This window comes from Rhopilema esculentum, unplaced genomic scaffold, assembly GCF_057945365.1.
Source record: "Rhopilema esculentum isolate cy_ngs unplaced genomic scaffold, ASM5794536v1 HiC_scaffold_24, whole genome shotgun sequence".
NCBI classification, from domain to species: domain Eukaryota; kingdom Metazoa; phylum Cnidaria; class Scyphozoa; order Rhizostomeae; family Rhizostomatidae; genus Rhopilema; species Rhopilema esculentum.
Window position 1 is genome coordinate 44,610 of NW_028300835.1, and position 20,055 is coordinate 64,664.

General features: G+C 37.5%; 1 protein-coding gene across 3 annotated transcripts in view; it reads right to left on the reverse strand.

The window, feature by feature from the left end:
• LOC135689711 (potassium voltage-gated channel subfamily KQT member 1) overlaps nt 1–15,863 on the reverse strand; it is a 28,171-nt gene extending 12,308 nt beyond the window's left edge. The window contains exons 1-8 of one of the 3 annotated variants that reach the window (XM_089115284.1): nt 15,713–15,863; nt 15,190–15,328; nt 6,027–6,452; nt 5,341–5,443; nt 4,669–4,795; nt 3,773–3,845; nt 2,805–2,901; nt 1,086–1,217 (exon numbers count right to left, since the gene is read on the reverse strand). In XM_089115284.1, the coding sequence (XP_088971410.1) occupies nt 1,086–1,217; nt 2,805–2,901; nt 3,773–3,845; nt 4,669–4,795; nt 5,341–5,443; nt 6,027–6,403 (909 nt within the window). In that variant the 5' untranslated portion in view covers nt 6,404–6,452; nt 15,190–15,328; nt 15,713–15,863. Of the gene's footprint in view, nt 1–1,085; nt 1,218–2,804; nt 2,902–3,772; nt 3,846–4,668; nt 4,796–5,340; nt 5,444–6,026; nt 6,453–8,265; nt 9,526–15,189; nt 15,477–15,712 lie in introns of those variants that run through there. The other 2 variants (XM_065207031.2, XM_065207032.2) reach the window with 2 other exon arrangements.
• Nucleotides 15,864–20,055: the final 4,192 nt, after the last annotated feature.

Here is a 20,055-nt window from a genome sequence, read left to right on the forward strand (position 1 = left end):
ATGATTATGGTTCAATAAAGAAAATAATGAACATGATTGTGTTCAATAGGTTCTAAGAATTTTTACCGAGAAACATTCGTTTCCATTCTTTAATTTCATTTCAGTTTTCAAGTTTTGCAACTGTTGTCATAACAACTCTCGTGTGAACATACAGGGTTTAAACATACACAAAAAAGGTTTATCATGTCTTTTTATTCAAACACTGAGCCCAGCGAAATTAAAAGACCCAAGACACATGAACTATGACGTCCAACGCCAGTAAAATTAAAAACCGGCTGTCTTTGCGAGGGCTAAATACGTAAATATTATTCATAGTATAAAGTCTTGGCATTCCATGATTGAGAAATGTTTATAGAGTCGGGGTACTGACTGACAATAATAACAGCGACGTCGAAAAGAGGTCTTTGTAAAACACAATCAACATCGCAGCTTACGTATTGAAATCTATGCTGGAATGGTAGATAGGTGGGTAAGGCGTGTTGTGGCACTCATTGGTGTTCTATGGCATCAAAGGTTGGTTTATGGCATAATACGGTAGGCAAGAGTTTGACAAATGGCGTGTATGACCTGCATAGCAACTACATCAAAACTTCACTACAAATCAGAGCTTATCAAATCAGAATTTGAGGGGTTATTCCCAATCCCTTTGCTTGACCGTACCAAAATACTCTTGCCCTGAAAAATTCTTTTTCTGAATATTTCGTATTCCATTTCAAGAGATTTCGCAAATTTTTTTTATTTCTGGTTGACGACTTACCGAAGTTATCCAAAAAACAAGGCAATTAAAAGAAATCAAGAAGGAAGGAAGGAAGAAATTAAGAGCAGTGACCCAAGTCTGGGTCAGAGTCTGGAATCGTATTTGTAAGGAAAACTCGTGATCTCTGAATGCTGAAAAACGGGCATTACGTATCGCTATGCAGCTCAGGACAAGCCAAAAAGTAAGTCACGTGAGCTGTACACATCAGAAAAGACCAATAATCTTTCCTCTTGTAATCTTATCTACTTAAAATAATTTGCCATAACATATGCAAAGTAGAGATTCATTGGCTTTGTAAAGCAAGATAAATGGGACAAACATAACTCACCACACCCCAATACAATCCATTAGCCAAGTCAGAAACAGTCCCCTTTGATGACGTATGACTCGGATCGGCGTATGTTATATAGCTCAAAAACATAATAACGATAAATCCCATATACCAGCAAGTGAGTAGTTCCTGAGAGAAAATGACAATTAATGAGCCTAGATTCATTTGCGTCACTGACAGAATTTTACCATTTCACTCTGAATTTAGATAAAAACAAGACGGACTGGAAGAACAGCTTATCTGAATCCGAAAGTAGGAAAAACCTTTTAATGTCTGCTAGTACAACTGCCAAACCAAAAGCTTATTAGTTTAGGGTTATTGATTTACTTGTTAGTAGGGAATATCATGCTTTTAAAGGACAATTCATTAAACTGTTAAGAGATACAAGTCATAGTTGTAGCTAAATAGACCTGGAAAATGTTCTAGGCAAGTGATTGGTAATTTATGTTATGAAGTAATTTACTTCTTTTAATTCAAGCATGCCTGTAAAGGTAACGTAATTTCACGACAACGAACATCCAAGCTACTCCTGAATAACTGTTTTAATATAAATATATCTAGGAGCTGTATCATTAAACAAAATAAAACTAATAAGAAAAGAAATGGCAAAAAGTGTTTGCCATTAACCTCGTGACCATTGATGAAGAACAGTCAATGGTCGAACAATGTGGGATAAAAAGAATGTTGCCTCTTTCAAAATTCTGGTAGACAGCGAGCTGTTAATTGTTGTTTGTTAGGAAAAATTGTTTGTTATCAATTGCTGCTTGTTATGCATCAAGATAACGTTTGAATATATGGTCTTCATCAAATAAATCATTAATTCTCAGATTTTTTCAGCAAAGGCTATTCAAACATTTACGGACTTTATCATGAAACGAACTACCCCATATTGCGAAAGACTCAGAAGACTTTCTGCCATAAAAGCAGACAGGAAAAATAAGGGGCATCTTCGTTGGCTTCTTGACAATGTCTCTATTTCAATGGTTTACACCACATTTCCTCATTGAGCAAGATAGCTACTAGGTGTTTACTGATCTAGTATCTTCATTGTTATGGTTCTATTAGATACGCTTTGTATCAAGGCAGCTCTGACAGACACCCCCAGCCTCCATAATGACACCAGTTGACTTTCAGCTGAGACTTAAGACTGGCCAGGACAATCGATGAAAAGGAGTTGATATTCCTATAATTTAGATTCTTGGTTTCCTAATGACAACAGCTACAGAATGTCTTAATTTCCTTTGCCGTGCTTAGTTACACATGGAATTATAGATAGCCAATAGCGATTCTTGTGGTTGTGCCACACATTTCTTTGCAAATCATGAATACTTGAAAGACAAATGAAAGGTTTGGCTAGAAGTAAGATCTTCCTGCTCTAAACGACGTTTCAATCACGGGTTTGAAGACGATATGACGTTTGGATCATTCCAGAATGAATCATCGTTCTCTATTTTTATGAAATCGCTAGAATTTGGGTATTGGGTTTACAAAAGAGGTACTTATCTGTTATATGCGTGTCGATGGTCACTGATAAATTTAACAGAAAAAAAATTATTTGAATAATATAATTTCAACCACAAACACAATAGACATGTACAAAAATTCCCCGAATCCTGCCTGTCTGAAGAGCAAGAAGAACTGGACGATGAATTTTTTGAACTAACAATAAATTTAGAGTAACTAACAGAACATTAAATCAGTTGAAGGAAGACTTACTTTGAAATGATTACGGACAACACACTGAAAGGTAGCAAATGCACCTCGATGCCGGTCGATTCTTAGAACACGAAACAGCTGAAGTAGGAACAAGAACCTACAATGACAGAAAAAAATGCTATGACTTCCAAATTTAGACAAAAATTTTCAATAAAGAACTGGCTAAAAAGTATCTTTTCTTATCCTATCACTTGATCTCAAATAAAAGCAAAATATGAGATAGGTAAAAACTAGAAACGTGAATAATACCATAACAAAGGCCCCTGGAGAGTACCATGAAATACTACACAACACAATAATTGGTGCATAAAGAAGGCCAAAAAAATATTCTACTAGAATATCAACGACGAAGGCAATTACCCACAGATGTGCCCCCAAACACCCTTTTTCCTGATAAACTGCAATTTTGCTTACCGATTTCTTTAAAGAACCCTACGTGCGAAATAAACTATAGAGTGAAAGATAGTTCTGCCCTTGCATATGGGACAAGGTAAAATCTATTTTGTAAGAATACTGAAAAGCGGATAGATTGAAATTCGAAAATAATTTTATGTTTTTTTCTATTTGTTGCTCATTCCAACATTGACACAATGAATGACCGAATATCCAAGCCAGTGTCGTGCCTTATATCAGTGAAGACATAAATGAAGGCAACTTTGTTGCCATATTACCTGCTGTCATATAATTGTGAGACCAAGGAATAATTTTGAGGGCTAATTAAAAGAAAATGGTGTTGACAGCAACCCCACTAATACCTCCCTCATCAAATACCCCATATCTACATATACAAATAACTCTTTCTTTGCTGATGAAAATATATTATTGCAAATTCAGTAATCCAATAATGTGGGCTATGAATCCAGCAAATTTATTTAAATGAACAAAAAGTTTTTATTTAAGCTCAAATCACGAATAACAATCGAATAAGTCATCGAGAAGAAGGATCGAATAAAAATTCGCATAATCACCGATATTCATCAGTTTGGAAATTCAATGCCAAGGTCACAATCAATATCACCGAAGCAAGTATAGTGACTGCATCTGAAAAAGGAAAAAAGCGTTACCCATTTCCTTGACTATCAACATTTCTATAAAATCTACATTTGCACAGCAGTTGGTATCTACGCAAGACCGAGAAACAACTTTTTGTTTGGGGGAAGGGGGACATAATAAATGAGTGTAACAATAGCCATCTAAAGTGGTATTTTACTGGTGTCATATTATGCTAATACATTTGGGGAGAGGGGGGGGGCAAATTTTCAAATTGCTAATGTCAAAACACTTCCTATGTCGAAGAAAATGGAAAGTGGAAGGAGACTTTTCCCATGCATGTTGTAAACAGTGCCAATGAAATGAAAAGTTTGGTCTGTTTGGCATAAAGAATTTATGTGTCGATCTTAGCAAATAGTAAGACCTGACATTGGAGTATGTGTCTGTTTAGCATAGCTCCAAAATCACTAACGGATAAGTATATTACGCTAGGAACAATTTGATTCCCCGTGTTTTTCTGTTGACTGTCTCACGTTCAGTTTCCCAATCCCGATCAAATTTACTGTGTCTCCCATGTTCATATGTGGCTGTCCTGATGATTGTCCGCAATTATAAATTTAATGAACACATACATAAAATATGCGACTTTTTTACCATAGTAGTTAAGTTGCCTAGACAATCCACTTTTTTACAGCTTGGATTCTCATTAGAAGGTTACCCTTTTCGAGCCATGTGAATGGTTTACATTTAAGGAGTCTCTTTATCGTGGTTAAAAATAACTTTGAAACTAAAAAACAGACCGGAAGATGTGTAGTTTCAAAAGGTCCTACATTTCACCCCATACTTCTGATCTATATTAATAAAACTAGCTTACCAAGAATCATAATCGGTCGGCGAATAAACCGGAGTCTTCCCTGGAAGCTAATGTAGCTGCTATTAGCAGTACAGGACCATACTCGTAGGCCATATTCGATGGAGAAAATAAAGAATAAACAGAATTCCTAGAACATAGAAAAAGGTTATACAAAAAGCGCATTTTCTTTAGACAAGGATATATATAATTTTTTTAATTGATTTGCTCAAAAACGCATTTAAAAAGTAGTGTCTATTTTCGTTAAACGTAATGATATAAGCCAACACAAGCTAACTGGGAAAAAAGTTCATTAACCATAGCCAACAGAAGAGATTGAAATCCGATTAACTTCGACCTGTTACTAATCAAAAATCGACAAGGCAAAACTGAGATCAACAGTTTTTGGTCAAAGTCCGTTTTTGGTTGAAGTCTTGTGATTTCATCAAATTAAATCTTATTACAGGAGGACTTCAGATAGGGCTATTAAATTGTCTTTATCTATGGGATGGTTGAGGGGTTTCTCTGAGCTCTGACATCAAGAAAATGAGAAAAGTGACAAGTCGATATCGGAATAATCCACTGGGATGGGTTCAGCAGATGGAAGGTAGAATTTTGTTTGCAGACCGCTATTTTGATACAGAAAGATACCCGGTATAAAAAAGATAAAATCTCTGCCGAAAACGGCTAACTTACATATCCTAGTGTGACATTACGCATACGAATAGAAAATGTGTCTGATTGGTCCTTTAGAGTGGAGCAAACTGCGAACAAAATACTGCTAAGAATGATGAATATACTAAAAGAAAGAAAAATAGCACAATAAACATCAAATCAACAGAAATGGCTAAAGTTGCATTGAATCAGAAATTGTTATTTACATTTGATGCCATATTCTGTTTTCAAAACTAGTTAAGAACAAAATATACGTGTCCTTGTAGACGAAAAAACTGTGATTCGCTTAAGTAAAAAAGCAAACTCATAAAACGTTTTTACAAGCTTTTGATTAATTCATATTTTGATGAAAACGCATTTTCCTGAAAGAGAGTCCTAATAATTTCATTTCCATTTAGTTGAAGATTTTTTTAAAAGTTTCTGTTTTAAAAGTACAACCGTTTCTTAATCTTTTAAAACGTAGACAGGGCCTGGGATTCGCATTAAGCAGAATCAAGAAAAGCGTCCATTATTCTACCGGACATTCGACTCACGCTTTGGAAACATTTCTCAAAAGAAGGAAATAAGGCGGTGTTCGGGCGTGGCACTTCCATCTCCGTAAATTTCATTGGCCTTCTTGTAACCGTTTGACAGTAACGATTTCCGGGCTCTGAAAGCCAGATTGATAACTGTTTTAAGAAAGTAGAAGAAAATGAGTCCATACTTACACAAAATGGTGATAAACTCTGCTCGAAAAAGTTTTATGTCCTTCCAAAAAGTTAAAGATGTCTCTCCGCAGAATTCTTTTTTTTGATTCCACATAGATACTTTCAGGTTTCATTTCAACATGATATTCATATGGAATGGGGATTCCAGGAAGGTTTGGATGCGCCCTAAAGTCAAAAGAGTTCCTCTGCGATTTGTCATCAGAAGCTTTTTCATCAGGACGCAGTCTAGGTGTGGCATGGTTTAAGTGCTCTAAGGGGTGCTGGTTTGTGTCCTTATCATACCTCGATGGCATTTCTTTAGAGTCAATGTAACGATGCAGTACTGCTGTGTATGAGACTTTGTTATTATTCGCTATCAGTGGCTTCTGAGTGCCCATCTATCCCTACGTTCATGTGGCCTTGGAATATCTTCCACGGTGTCAAATGCTAGAATCAAAAATGAAATGAAATGATACCGTATACATTAAAGGCGTTTAACAAATCTAGCGGAAGTAATTCAGTATTTCATATCCGATTGTAATTCATATTCATTCATTTTCATTCATTTTAATTTTTTTAAGCACGGTAACCCCGTCAATCGATAGATTGCTTTTCAGGGGGCCGTGCATAAAACGTTACAAATTAAGTTAAAAATAAATACGAAGTAAAACCCTAATTTAATTACAATAATGAACAAATGAATAAATAAATAAATAAATAAACTATATTTTAAAGCTTCTTTAAATGCTTTCAATGAGGATGCCCGCTTGACTTCACAACCCAAGAGGTTCCAAACTCCAGCACCACGATATGAGAAAGCTCGCTGACCATTACTTGTTTTCATTAGTGGGACTTGAAGATCAGTTGCGGTGTTTCTCAAATTTTTACAAGTTTTACAAAAAAATATACAAGTTTACTAAACTCTACAATATATGAAAAGGCTGTGAACCTAGAAAAGTTGTTCTTTAAAAGATATTGCCTTTTTGTTTATAGATTTTCATTTGCAAAAAAGAGAAAATGATGATTTGTGCAAACTGATATTATCCATATAATATGCAAATTAATATTCGTCGAAATATTATCATTTCTGAAAGCAGCCCTTATCCATTCCATTGGAGGTTATGTGCGTCCCAGAAGTTTGGGATCTTTGCTGAGGTTGGGAACAAACTATGAAACACTTTTGGTCAAGCAGCTAATAAAATACAAGCGCTGTTAAGATTGACAAAACTTCTTAAACTAAACAACGAAATGGTGAGAAAATACAAAAATGACGGTTGATATCCATATTTTTCCCATTTGTTAGTTTTTTGTGTTCTTTGTTAATGTTTACACAAGATCATCAGGTTCAAGCTGTTTTCAACATAACCTAACATTAACATAACATAACATAACATAACATAACATAACATAACACAACATAGCATAACATAACATAACATAACATAACATAACATAACATAACATAACATAACATAACATAACATAACATAACATAACATAATATAACATAATATAACATTAAATAACATAACATAGCATAAAAAACATATCAAACATAACATAACATTAACAAAACATAACATAGCCTAACATAACGTAACGTAACATAGCATAACGTAACATAACATAACATAACATAACATAGAATAACATAACATTAACATAACATAACATAACATAACATAACATAACATAACATAACATAACATAACATAACATAACATAACATAACATAACATAACATAACATAACATAAAATAACATAAAATAACATAACATGATATAACATAGCAAAACATAGAATAACAAAACATAGAATAAAAAAACATAACTTAACAAAAAACGTAACAAAACATTTTCACCATGGGCACTGCCTATCCCTAAAGCATTGTAATCATATAAATTACGAAGACCCCTGACTCAATATAGACTGAAGCTTGACGATCTGATACAAAAGTTTTTATAGGGGTGCAAAGCTCTCCATCGTAGGCTTTTTCTCGAATGTTGAAAAGGTGATGATCGTAGTTCTGCTTAAGACTTCGAGAATGTTAAATTTTGTCCGTCAATATTGTTCATTCTGGTTAAAATTATTGGATTTATCGTATTTGCAGCAAACAACATGATATCGTTAGGACCAATCATGTCAACGACATGACATCGTTATTGCTAAAAATGGTTTGATATTCCTCTGTTTTCCAAGAAATGAAGCAGATTTAACAGATTATCGTCACATAAATAGCTGTATTATCCTAGAACTCACCGAAGCCATGATTGCCAACCATAAAACGCCAATACGATAATGCAGACAATAATACTTCTTGTGATTCAGAAAACGGATGTATTGTACCTGAACCTTCGATTGAAGTCCTTTCTTACTCAAAACAACCTCAAACGTTAAACTAACGAGCGCGTTTATCAGAACAACTTACTGCAAGTTGCCCCTTTTGGATAATGAAACGGAATTTTAGCTTCAGCGATACTTAACGATGTCATTCGGGTAAACATAAGCGCCTTTTTATTAATCCTTCTATTAAGAGCGCAAAACATAGGAGCCACCCTGCGCGGCTAAAGTATGGTCCAGCATGGCCCCTGAAACTAAGCGCATTTTGGATACAGATTATGTGAACTGAACAATGTTACACAAAAACGTTCTGAACAAACAAATTTTCCACATCGCTGGCAGTGGTATGTGATCTTAAAACAAGTTACAAAATCTTCTTAAAAATTGAACATGTTTATAAAACATCTTCTATTTGTGGTTATGTTTCGTGACGAATGCTTTCTAAGCGATAGCGAGGGAGTGAGAATGTTTATGGTGACTCAAAATCTGTATTAATTCACTGGGCTTTTAAAGAATCTCTAGGATTATAAACAAATCTACGCAATTTAAACGCCGTTACCTCGTTATCAATTAGTTATCAATGAAATAGCACTCGAGCAAACAGTAATAACGATCGTTATTAACATTTATAAGCGACTTTGTTGACAGTCTTGTCTCTCTTAATTTTCTTTCAGATCTTTTCGCAAGTGCTCTTTTCGATTGCCTATATTTTTCGTTAATTATGGTTATTACATGGGATGGTATTGAACAGAACCGAGTAAACTGAAAAAAATTGGAGTCATTCGTGAACAACAAAAATCAAACTAAAAGATCCTTTGAAATCGGAAATCTCCCTTTTAAACGATCAAAGCTTCTGGTCCCACAATTTTGCCTAACAAACTGCTCTGATAAAGCAAGTCAATTGTTAAACGAACTCCCATTATAACGAGCCACACTTTTGGTCCCTTCAAAGATCGTCGTAGAGGGATTTCGCTGCAATTCTAAAGACTAGATAATTATGATAAAGGGACTCCCAGCCAAATTATTCAACCGACCGTTATTGACTTAAAAGTTCCCACGATAAAATTCGTTTCATAAATCCAATTATTTATCAATTTATAACGCTGACTTGTTGCCCTTTACCGAAAAAATCCAAACAAAACGATTAAATTTGGTGACACTGCTACGCCACAATGCCGGGCTACGTCATAATGCCATAGGCGTACGGGACGGGGGGGGGCTGTGGGTGCTGAAGCCCTCCTTAGATTCGGGCAGCTGATTTTTTCGGGCAAAATTCGGGCAGGAGGCTTCTCCAAAAGCAAAAAGTATAAAAAAAACTACATTTTGAACATGGCTAAAAATATCTGAGATGAAAAAATCAAGTGGTCGTAATCGTGAGCGCTTTCAGAAGTATTGGAATATGGTAAAAATCTATGGGGTGAAAAAAACACAAAAAAGCGAAAAGAACAGCAACAGCCCAATTAGAGCTTGAGAAGATTGTCGAAACAGTAAAAGAAAGCGGATATTATGCTATCATGATTGATTAAACATCTTGCTTTCGTCAGCACGAATAAATGTTAGTTTGTGTCATTTTTGCACTGAATGGTGTCCGAAAGGAAGTTTTTGCTAAATTTTACAAAACTCGGTCTTCAGCAATTGTACAAATGCGGCTTAAAAGCGTATGTAGAAACTCGTTGGCAAATGCTTCGACGGTCTAAAATGGGCGGCAAAGCTGAGGGCTTGGCAAAGCGAATGGAGGAATGTTCTCCGCTGAGTATCTATGTCCACTGTCTTGGCCATTAGTTGAATCTCGCAGAATATCAATGAGAAATGGACTTGGTATTGCTCAAGGTCTCTACAATTTCATTGAGGCCTGCACCAAAAGACATGTAATTTCAATAGAAAAGTTCAACATGAACCGTCATATAGGTAAAAGGGACAAAGTGCAACACACTGAGCTTGCCAGTGCGAGTCAGTAAAGGCAGTGGACAGGACACCTATTTTCTTTGCAAGGATAAAGAAGACCCTAAAACCCATCTAGAAAGCATAGCTCTGTTCAATTGTTTCTACAATGTGATGGGCAAAGTTTTGGAAGAAATCTATGCACGATTAAGTGATAGTGAATATTACTTTGTATGTGCTTTGGTGTAATAAAAGCATCTGGGCCCTAAGCAAAAACTGCTACGAGACTATTCACGGGCAGCAAGATCACATTAAATGGTGTAGAGCATGTCAAACACAATAAAAAAAGATAAAAATGACAATTATTTTCTTGTTAGTTATTTTCCTTGAGGTATTACCTAGTGTGCCGTGGAGAATTCTATAATTTCACTTAATTGGTCCATTGAAAAAATTGAAAGAATTGAAAGAATTGAAAAAAAAATTATAACTATCCGCAAATAATGTGCCGTGGATAGAAAAGATTGAAAAACGCTGAATCAAGGTGCTCTAAACTGTGTTACACAAGCGTGAATGCAAACCCTTCGACAGAAATCATAATAAAGGTTTGCTCCTTCTACAAAAAGATAATGAGTTTCTGGCATCCTTGAAATGGAACATAAACTGTTCAATAATCACAAGAATAGGCAGGTAAGCAAAAAAGTGTGTTAATTGCTGAAAAAGTTGCAAATCATGTTCACAAAAAGATATCGATAAAATAATCGATATATTTGGTCGCTGTCGTGGAAGTGTTCGCTGATTTTAATGAAGATGTGTGAAGTTTTAAAAATGGAGCAGAGGACAAGGAGCCAGAGAGATGCAAACTGTTTGTGCAGTGTGTAACGTGATTTCTACTGACTAATTATTATTTACAAAAGTGCGTATTGATCATAGAAATGGTATTGATCATCTTTATGGTATTGATATAGAAAACTAGCAAATCTAATTAAGCGTTATACAAAGGAAAGCATGTGCTTGATGGCTAACAATTATGTAAGTGTAATTAGCATAGAGTATGAAGAATTATAGAATTACGTAGGAATGCAGAAAAAGAAATGATGGATTGTATAAAATAACCTAAATTGATTCACTACACAATTACTGCTCATTTTTTAATACAATCCACTATTTCCAAGAAACCAAAACCACCCCTGTACTCTCCAATGACATTCAAAATGGCCGACAAGGATACTCAATCCTTTTTGGACTTTGAACATTACTACATCCACGGCTTGTTTTTAACAACTTTTTCTAAGAACCAACAAGAAATCAAGTGACTAAGGCCAAATCAGTAGTTCTTTGAATCACGCGTTTCTGTTTGCTATAGAGATGTGTTGGTTCTATCATTATAACAAAGTTCTATCATTGCCAGCAATTTTTCTGCCAGACTTCAATTTTCATATAACAGTCAAACTTAAGATTTCCTTTTTCTGAAAGATGTCTTACCTCTTCATGCAAAATTGCATGCAAAAACCTGGCTCGGCTTGCAAATCAGAGCATTTCTAAACCCTTCTCTATCTCTCTCTGATTATAGCAAGAAAGATGGATGGCCTAAAGATGCGAAACAAGAATTCCCGCATCCCTATATTTGAAAAGAGCAATCCATGTAAACAGCATAATTTTAGATCGCACGTGAATTACTGGACAAAGAAAAGCAAAGATCACTGCTTGGTGCACAAATAGGATATTGTGACCTGTCTTATTATCGAAACCGGAATCGGAAACTAGGAACAACTGCATTCAGAAGAGTATTGACACTACAATTATTTGGAGATGTCAAAAAGTTTTTGCCCGAATTTTGCCGTTTTCAATAAATTTTCCGGAAATTTGATTTATAAGGGTTTCAATGAAAACATAAAATAGTTTATGTAATATATTTAATGGCAATGAATATATACTTAAATGATATAATTATCTAGATATTTAAGTTATTCGTTGTTTTGTATTGTATATTGAAAAATAAAGAGAACTTTTTCATACCGGAATGTTATATTCCCGAGTATTTGCCCGAATTTTACCACTGTATGAAAACATCAGGAGTGTGACTCCCCCCACACCCCCAGTAGCTACGCCCCTGGCTGCAACACGGTTGCGGTGACCTAGAGCTCAAGTTCCAAGGGAGAGCGCAAGCTTGTAGGGAGAGGGAAATTCTTAGGGGAGGCCCTCAACATAATGAAGAAACATCAGAAGAGAAAAGGGACCCTGACACATGACCGGTAACCCCCCTTGCATTATTTCTTTGGCTATGATATCAACAGTAGTTACTAAAAAATCCTATAAGTTCACAGTACAAAAAAGATTGTTTTGCCCCCTTCCTCAGAGCCTATGGATGCTTTTCTTAATATTTTGCTAGACGAACAAGCAAAATAGGCGTGGGGAGGGGGGAGGTGACAAAACATAAAAATAAGGCTGTGCTCATTTTACCGCCAGAAAACGTCCTTTTACCCGCGTTTTTACCAACAAGAAACGCCAATTTACATGAAGGTATCGCCCATTAACAACTTTTGGTTACGTAAAGGCCGTCTCAAAAATCAATGAATTACATCACGAAAAGAACGTCGAATTTTAACGAATATTTCTTCACAAAATACGAAAATGATCCTGCCTAGAACTCCCTATGATCACAGCAGGAGCTGTTAGACATATCATGGATTCGGGGGCATAACACCCCCTGGTTCTTGTCCATTCCTATCTTAAAAACGGAAGCAGAGTGTCCGAAATAAATAACGTTTACTGTTCCTTTCAAGAAATTGTAGCAGGAGTACCACAGGGATCAGTTTTAGGTCCTTTTCTTTTCAATTTCTACATTAATGACCTTTTCTCTTTTATAAAGCAAGCAACCATGTATAATTATGCTGATGATAACACGCTTGCTTTCTTTTCCGAATCCTTTCCAGATCTTGTCAAGGTCTTGGAAAATGAAGCCGACAGCGCTTTGTCGTGGCTCGAACAAAATGAAATGATTGCGAACCCGAACAAATTCCATGCACTTTTTGTTAAAAAGGACCAGACAAATACTTGTGGCATAAATCTTAACTTTCAAGGACATTCTATCAAATCTGAAGAGACTGTTAAACTCCTTGGTGTAACACTAGACTACAAATTGAACTTTGATCTACATATATCAAACCTTTGCAAAAAAGCTGCGGCACAACTGAACGTTCTCAAGCAACTCAAGCCATTTATTGGTTTCGCTGAAAAAGAAGTTTTGGTTCAAAGTTTCGTGTATTCTAATTTTAACTATTCTCCTTTGGTTTGGTATTTTTCGTCTTCAAAATCTCTTCAGAAAATTGATAGGATACAGGAACGCGCGCTACGATTTTTGTACAATGATCATAAAAGTTCCTATGATTATCTTCTTACTAGGTCAAAAAAGTGTACAATGCAAGTTGCTCGTCAGAGAACCCTCTGTATCGAAATATTCAAGACAATTAGAAATTTGAATCCACCTTTTATGCATAGCATTTCTCGCAATCCTAACAACTTAAATCATTTTCGACCGAACCAAGTAACTTTCGGTTCCAAGAGCCTTAAAGCCATAGTACCTCAGATCTGGAACTGTCTGCCAAATGAACTAAAATCAGCTGACAATTTTAACAGCTTCAAATGTATGATAAAACGATGGGATGGTCCTAGCTGTAAATGCAACGTTTGCAAATATAATGATATCGATATCCTGTAAATTTGGTCTATTCATATCCAAGTTGCTTCAAATATTTAGCTTATGTATGTACGTATTTATTTCCTTAGTTATTTCCTTTCCATTTGTTATACAGTAGATTCAATTTAGATTAGTTGTATGTGTATATATCCATATATATACATGTGTAGCTAGAAGCAATATCGAATTAAAATAAGGTTACAAAAAAAAAAACGTGACCCAAAATCAAAATGATCAATATGGTTTTACATAGTAATAGTATGAAAGGGGTGCCTTCTTAAAAGTTAGTAGGGGCAAGAGCGAAGACAAAAAAATTTGGGAGGGGTAAAGAAGTGCTTTTTGCCGACAAAAACGGGCGTGTCCCACTTTTTAAGGGTGTGGTCAAAAGATAAATACTCTTATATACTGACAGGAAAGTAAATACCTTATAATTGTTGCAAAAAGTTTCCAGGGTGAGTTAAAAATTGCTTCTTTTGCCCGGCAAAAAGTCCTTAATGTGCCGACGGAGAAATTGTTGGGGGCACCGCACCCCCGTTCCCCCCTCTTTGGCGACGCCCCTGAGAAGGGGCATGATTTAGGCAACAAGGGACCGTGTCCCCAAAAGGGCAGAATCCATGTAAAGCTCACGCCGGATATACGCCAATTAAATAAAATAAATACAATGGGAAACCGTCTACGCGGGATATATCCGGCGTAAGCTATATGGATTGCACACACGCCCTCTCAGCGGTACCCCTTTTGTATTATCCTCCCCCCTCTGCTTCCGTCGTCCCTGATCATTGTTTGTACTGTGATGTTGCTGGAACATTTACTCTGGCAGTCGATAACTCTGTACAAAAGCATGTTTTGTCAATAATAAAACGTCAATGGAAGTTTTCAAGAATGAAAGTTTGCGTTAGGATTTCAACACATCTCTTTTCCGAAAGCAGTCCGCGCAACTCGAGGGCCAAATTTACGTTTTTCACATACCCTCAAGGTCCTAATTCTGCAAAAGAATTTCGTTGTCAAAATAACAGAAGCATAAAAGGCTCTCCGAGAAAAATAAAAACTGGCTTCGTTCTTTGGTGTACGGAGCAGCGAAATATCGTCTTGAAAGCAAGCATTTCATTTCGAACTTACTTCTATTGTAATTAAGAATGACTTGGCATGGCCAGTCGCCCAGTCGATACGAACTGATTATGCGGTGGATACAAGAGTAAAGGTTAATTAACAAAAATTCGGTTATTTCGTGAATTAAACGTAACTTAGGGCATAGTAGCAATTACCTTTCTCTGTTTGTGGGTGACCGACCAGGGCCAAAAACTTGATGTTTTTAACAGAAGAATTCTCACCACATGTTCTGGCCGTCAGGTTGCGACCGACTCATGAGAGGCACCCCTTCCGAGAACGAATCCTCCTTTGGATCTACGGATGTGAATCACTTCCAGGTTTGAATGAATAATTTAAAATTTAAGAATAACAGCCTAATACTGACACAGACATTGATGCAAATTTCGCATCTGGTTAACTTAACAGAAGTGTTCGATTTCAGGCTCCATTTTGTTTGTTTTCTTTTACTAAAGACAAATTAATTCCTTTTAACAAAGTCAAACGGATATAATACGGTAACAATAGGCGATCTCATGCTTCAGTAACGCCTTCTTCGGCTGATTACGACGGGGGTCGCTTCCTAACTTTTCACAAAGAATCATCTCCAAACAAACTAGAACAGACAAATTTAAATAGATTTTAAAAATTTATTGTACACGAATACGAGTACCATTTTAATTAAAACACTATTTCCCTTACCGAGTCAACCCTTCAATGCCAAAATAGTGAGGGACTCAACGGAAACTTTGCAAATTGCAAGGTGAAAGCCTCAAGTTAAGTGTAAAATTTCAGTGAAATAAAATCTTCATCTTTTCCGTCTTCTTTGACATCTTTTTTCGAATTCATATTTAAAAAAGACTGCCTGTCAGGTCAGCCAGCATTTGAACAATATTTTCTATTCTGTGTTCATACTCAGTAGTTGCGGTTCTGGAGGGGTCAAGGGGGCACGGCCCCTGGCCCCGCACCTATGGCAGCCGGGGCCCTAAGAAAATTCTAACAGGAACCCGCAGTCCCTATAAACGGCTCCTTTTTCCTTCGGTGATATATATGTTCACAGTTTATAGCTTGTTTTGTTTCTTCTGTGCAACAAGAAGCTATGCCAATTTTTGAATCGAATGAATAGAATATACCTGTTCAAAGTCATTTATAATTTTTCCTACAATGTGCACACCAATGGCTGCTAAGAATACGGAGATGCGTTGTAAAAACTTAATTTCAGCATAGCCACATTATTGCCAACCTTATCTTGATGTACTGTAAATATTACATTCAAAACCTGTAACAGTTTGTGCTTTTTCAGTTGAACCTGTCTTAGACACTTGTAGTGAGTCAGTTTAGGCCATTTTTTACAATCCATCATTGCTTTTTCTGCATACCTACTTAATTCTATATTCTTCACTCTATATGCTAATTACACTTCATTTTCAACCTAATTTCCATTACATCATTGTTAGCCATAAAGCACATCCTTTCCTTTGTATAACGCTTAATTAAATTTGGAAAGGGCACGTTTTTTAGTCAATCATCGATCGACGTTCCGATGAACACTAAACACTCATAATTGTGTTCTACTTTTTCCACATGTTTAAAGCATTTGAGCGTTGCACTATTCAAAAGAGTAACAGACTAAAGGCCCCGACCTTTAGGGGCACCTAGCAAAAAATTTTCTTTGCAATTTTCTTTAAAGCTGGTATTCTGGATATGATCAACGAGTTTAAGCGATCTAAATGAATGGAATTTCTGTTGATTGGTTGGGGGGGGGGCTCCGATCTGGAAAATTCCAGGGGGCCATGGCTGGTTACGCCACTGGCTCTATTATTCTATGTACTTTCTAAACGAATAAAGGGACAGGAGCCGTAGCCAAGCCCCTCCTATTTCTGAAAACTTCTGTATTCCCAGCCTAGTAAAGTCAAAGCTTATCTTCCTTTGCTGAAGGTTCTTTTACCAACATACCATGGGCGGCGCCAGAGGGGGCTGGGAAGCTTCAAAAAAGTGCAAAGAAATGTTTTTGAAAGACTAGAAAGAATAAGAAAGTTGCTACAAATTATTTATTGCTTAATTTCCAAGGAATAAGTCAAGATCTAGGGGCCTCATAAAGTGATGAGTTCCATTCAAATCCTGGAATTAATCAAACGTACTTAAAGCATGCCTTAAAAATAGCAAACGTTTTCTAAACGATTGCAAGAAAATATCTGCAAGAATTATCCTGAAATATTTTTAAGCTTATCTAAAGTACGTGATCGCAAAAATTTATGCTTGCATCGCTCACAGGGCAGCTTCTTCTTTTCGATATACCTAGAGCCTTCTACAACCTTTCGCCGGCCTCTTTCAATGTACCGCTAGCATAACGATTGCCCTATACAGTCATAGCCATAAAATATCGTGAACAAAATTTTTCGAAATTTGGTTTTATTCAAATTATGCTTTCATCTCGAGCCCCCCTCCACTTTGAATTGCTTGGCACCGCCCTTGATATCTTTTGCTTTGTTCTGCAACCATGGGAGCCAGACATTCAAACTCCAAGAACTTGCTTTTTGTTCCCGATGTTAAGTTTGTTTTCCTCTCATCCAGGATGTAGGCGTGCAATATTAAGGAGTCTAGATTGAGCTTTTCCTCGAGTCAAAATAAATAAGTTGAACTTTTGTTGCTACGGAAAAGCCTTAAGCAAAATGGTCGCTATAACGCCAATTGCACCAGATATTTATTGCTAAAAGCATTTGACGCTTTTTGAGCAGCAGCCATTTATTTGCGCCTCTGCTGAGGTGTTCCTGGCTTATGGTGTCGAAACAAATTTCATAACAACTGTCAAAAACAATCTCCTGGCAATTTGGTTACGAATCCTAGGAAAGTTTTCTTACTACATTCGTTTATATGAGACATTTTGCTCAGAAATTATGCATCAGAAATATCAGAAGTATTCTTCATAAAGAGTTTCCATGCTTGGAAATTTAGCCTGCGTCACAGACCATCAATGGCAAGGAAAACTCGCAATAACAATTTGAAAAGAGAAATTGTTCCCAAACTTCTTTCCTACCTTGATAATACTTCTGATACTCCTAATTCATAGTTTCTTTAAGAATAAGTGTTTCAGTAGACTAACAGCAAACATATTCCAAAATTGTTAATGGAACCACCTAAAGAAGCTTCCGTCTATCTGTTATTGAGATCCACTGAGTATCAGATCCTCTAAAATAACAGATGATGCAGGTTAAAAACTGATGCAGTGGCGAGGATTCGGGATGCGCAATGATTCGGGATGCGCAATGATTCGGGATGCGCAATTATTCGGGATGCGCAATGATTCGGGATGCGCAATGATTCGGGATGCGCAATGATTCGGGATGCGCAATGATTCGGGATGCGCAATGATTCGGGATGCGCAATGATTCGGGATGCGCAATGATTCGGGATGTGCAATGATTCGGGATGTGCAATGATTGGGGATGTGCAATGATTGGGGATGTGCAATGATTGGGGATGTGCGATGATTGGGGATGTGCGATGATTGGGGATGTGCGATGATTGGGGATGTGCAACGATTGGGGATGTGCGATGATTGGGGATGTGCGATGATTGGGGATGTGCAATGATTGGGATGCGCAATGATTGGGGATGTGCAATGATTGGGGATGTGCGATGATTGGGGATGTGCAATGATTGGGGATGTGCAATGATTGGGGATGTGCGATGATTGGGGATGTGCAATGATTGGGATGCGCAATGATTGGGGATGTGCGATGATTGGGGATGTGCGATGATTGGGGATGTGCGATGATTGGGGATGTGCGATGATTGGGGATGTGCAACGATTGGGGATGTGCAACGATTGGGATGCGCAATGATTGAGGATGTGCAACGATTGGGATGCGCAATGATTGGGGATGTGCAACGATTGGGATGCGCAATGATTGGGGATGTGCAATGATTGGGGATGTGCGATGATTGGGATGCGCAATGATTGAGGATGTGCAACGATTGGGATGCGCAATGATTGGGGATGTGCAACGATTGGGATGCGCAATGATTGGGGATGTGCAACGATTGGGATGCGCAATGATTGGGGATGTGCAACGATTGGGATGCGCAATGATTGGGGATGTGCAATGATTGGGGATGTGCGATGATTGGGATGCGCAATGATTGAGGATGTGCAACGATTGGGATGCGCAATGATTGGGGATGTGCAACGATTGGGATGCGCAATGATTGGGGATGTGCAATGATTGGGGATGTGCGATGATTGGGATGCGCAATGATTGAGGATGTGCAACGATTGGGATGCGCAATGATTGGGGATGTGCAACGATTGGGATGCGCAATGATTGGGGATGTGCAATGATTGGGATGCGCAATGATTGAGGATGTGCAACGATTGGGATGCGCAATGATTGGGGATGTGCAACGATTGGGATGCGCAATGATTGGGGATGTGCAATGATTGGGGATGTGCGATGATTGGGATGCGCAATGATTGAGGATGTGCAACGATTGGGATGCGCAATGATTGGGGATGTGCAATGATTGGGGATGTGCGATGATTGGGATGCGCAATGATTGAGGATGTGCAACGATTGGGATGCGCAATGATTGGGGATGTGCAACGATTGGGATGCGCAATGATTGGGGATGTGCAATGATTGGGGATGTGCGATGATTGGGATGCGCAATGATTGAGGATGTGCAACGATTGGGATGCGCAATGATTGAGGATGTGCAACGATTGGGATGCGCAATGATTGAGGATGTGCAACGATTGGGATGCGCAATGATTGGGGATGTGCAACGATTGGGGATGTGCGATGATTGGGATGCGCAATGATTGAGGATGTGCAACGATTGGGATGCGCAATGATTGGGGATGTGCGATGATTGGGGATGTGCGATGATTGGGGATGTGCGATGATTGGGGATGTGCAACGATTGGGGATGTGCAACGATTGGGGATGCGCCCCTTAGATCAGAACGAGGCTGGTATCTTCAAACCAGAGTCTTTTTTCATATGCACAATAAAAAGGCAGACCTGAGGTTGGAATTTTGAAACC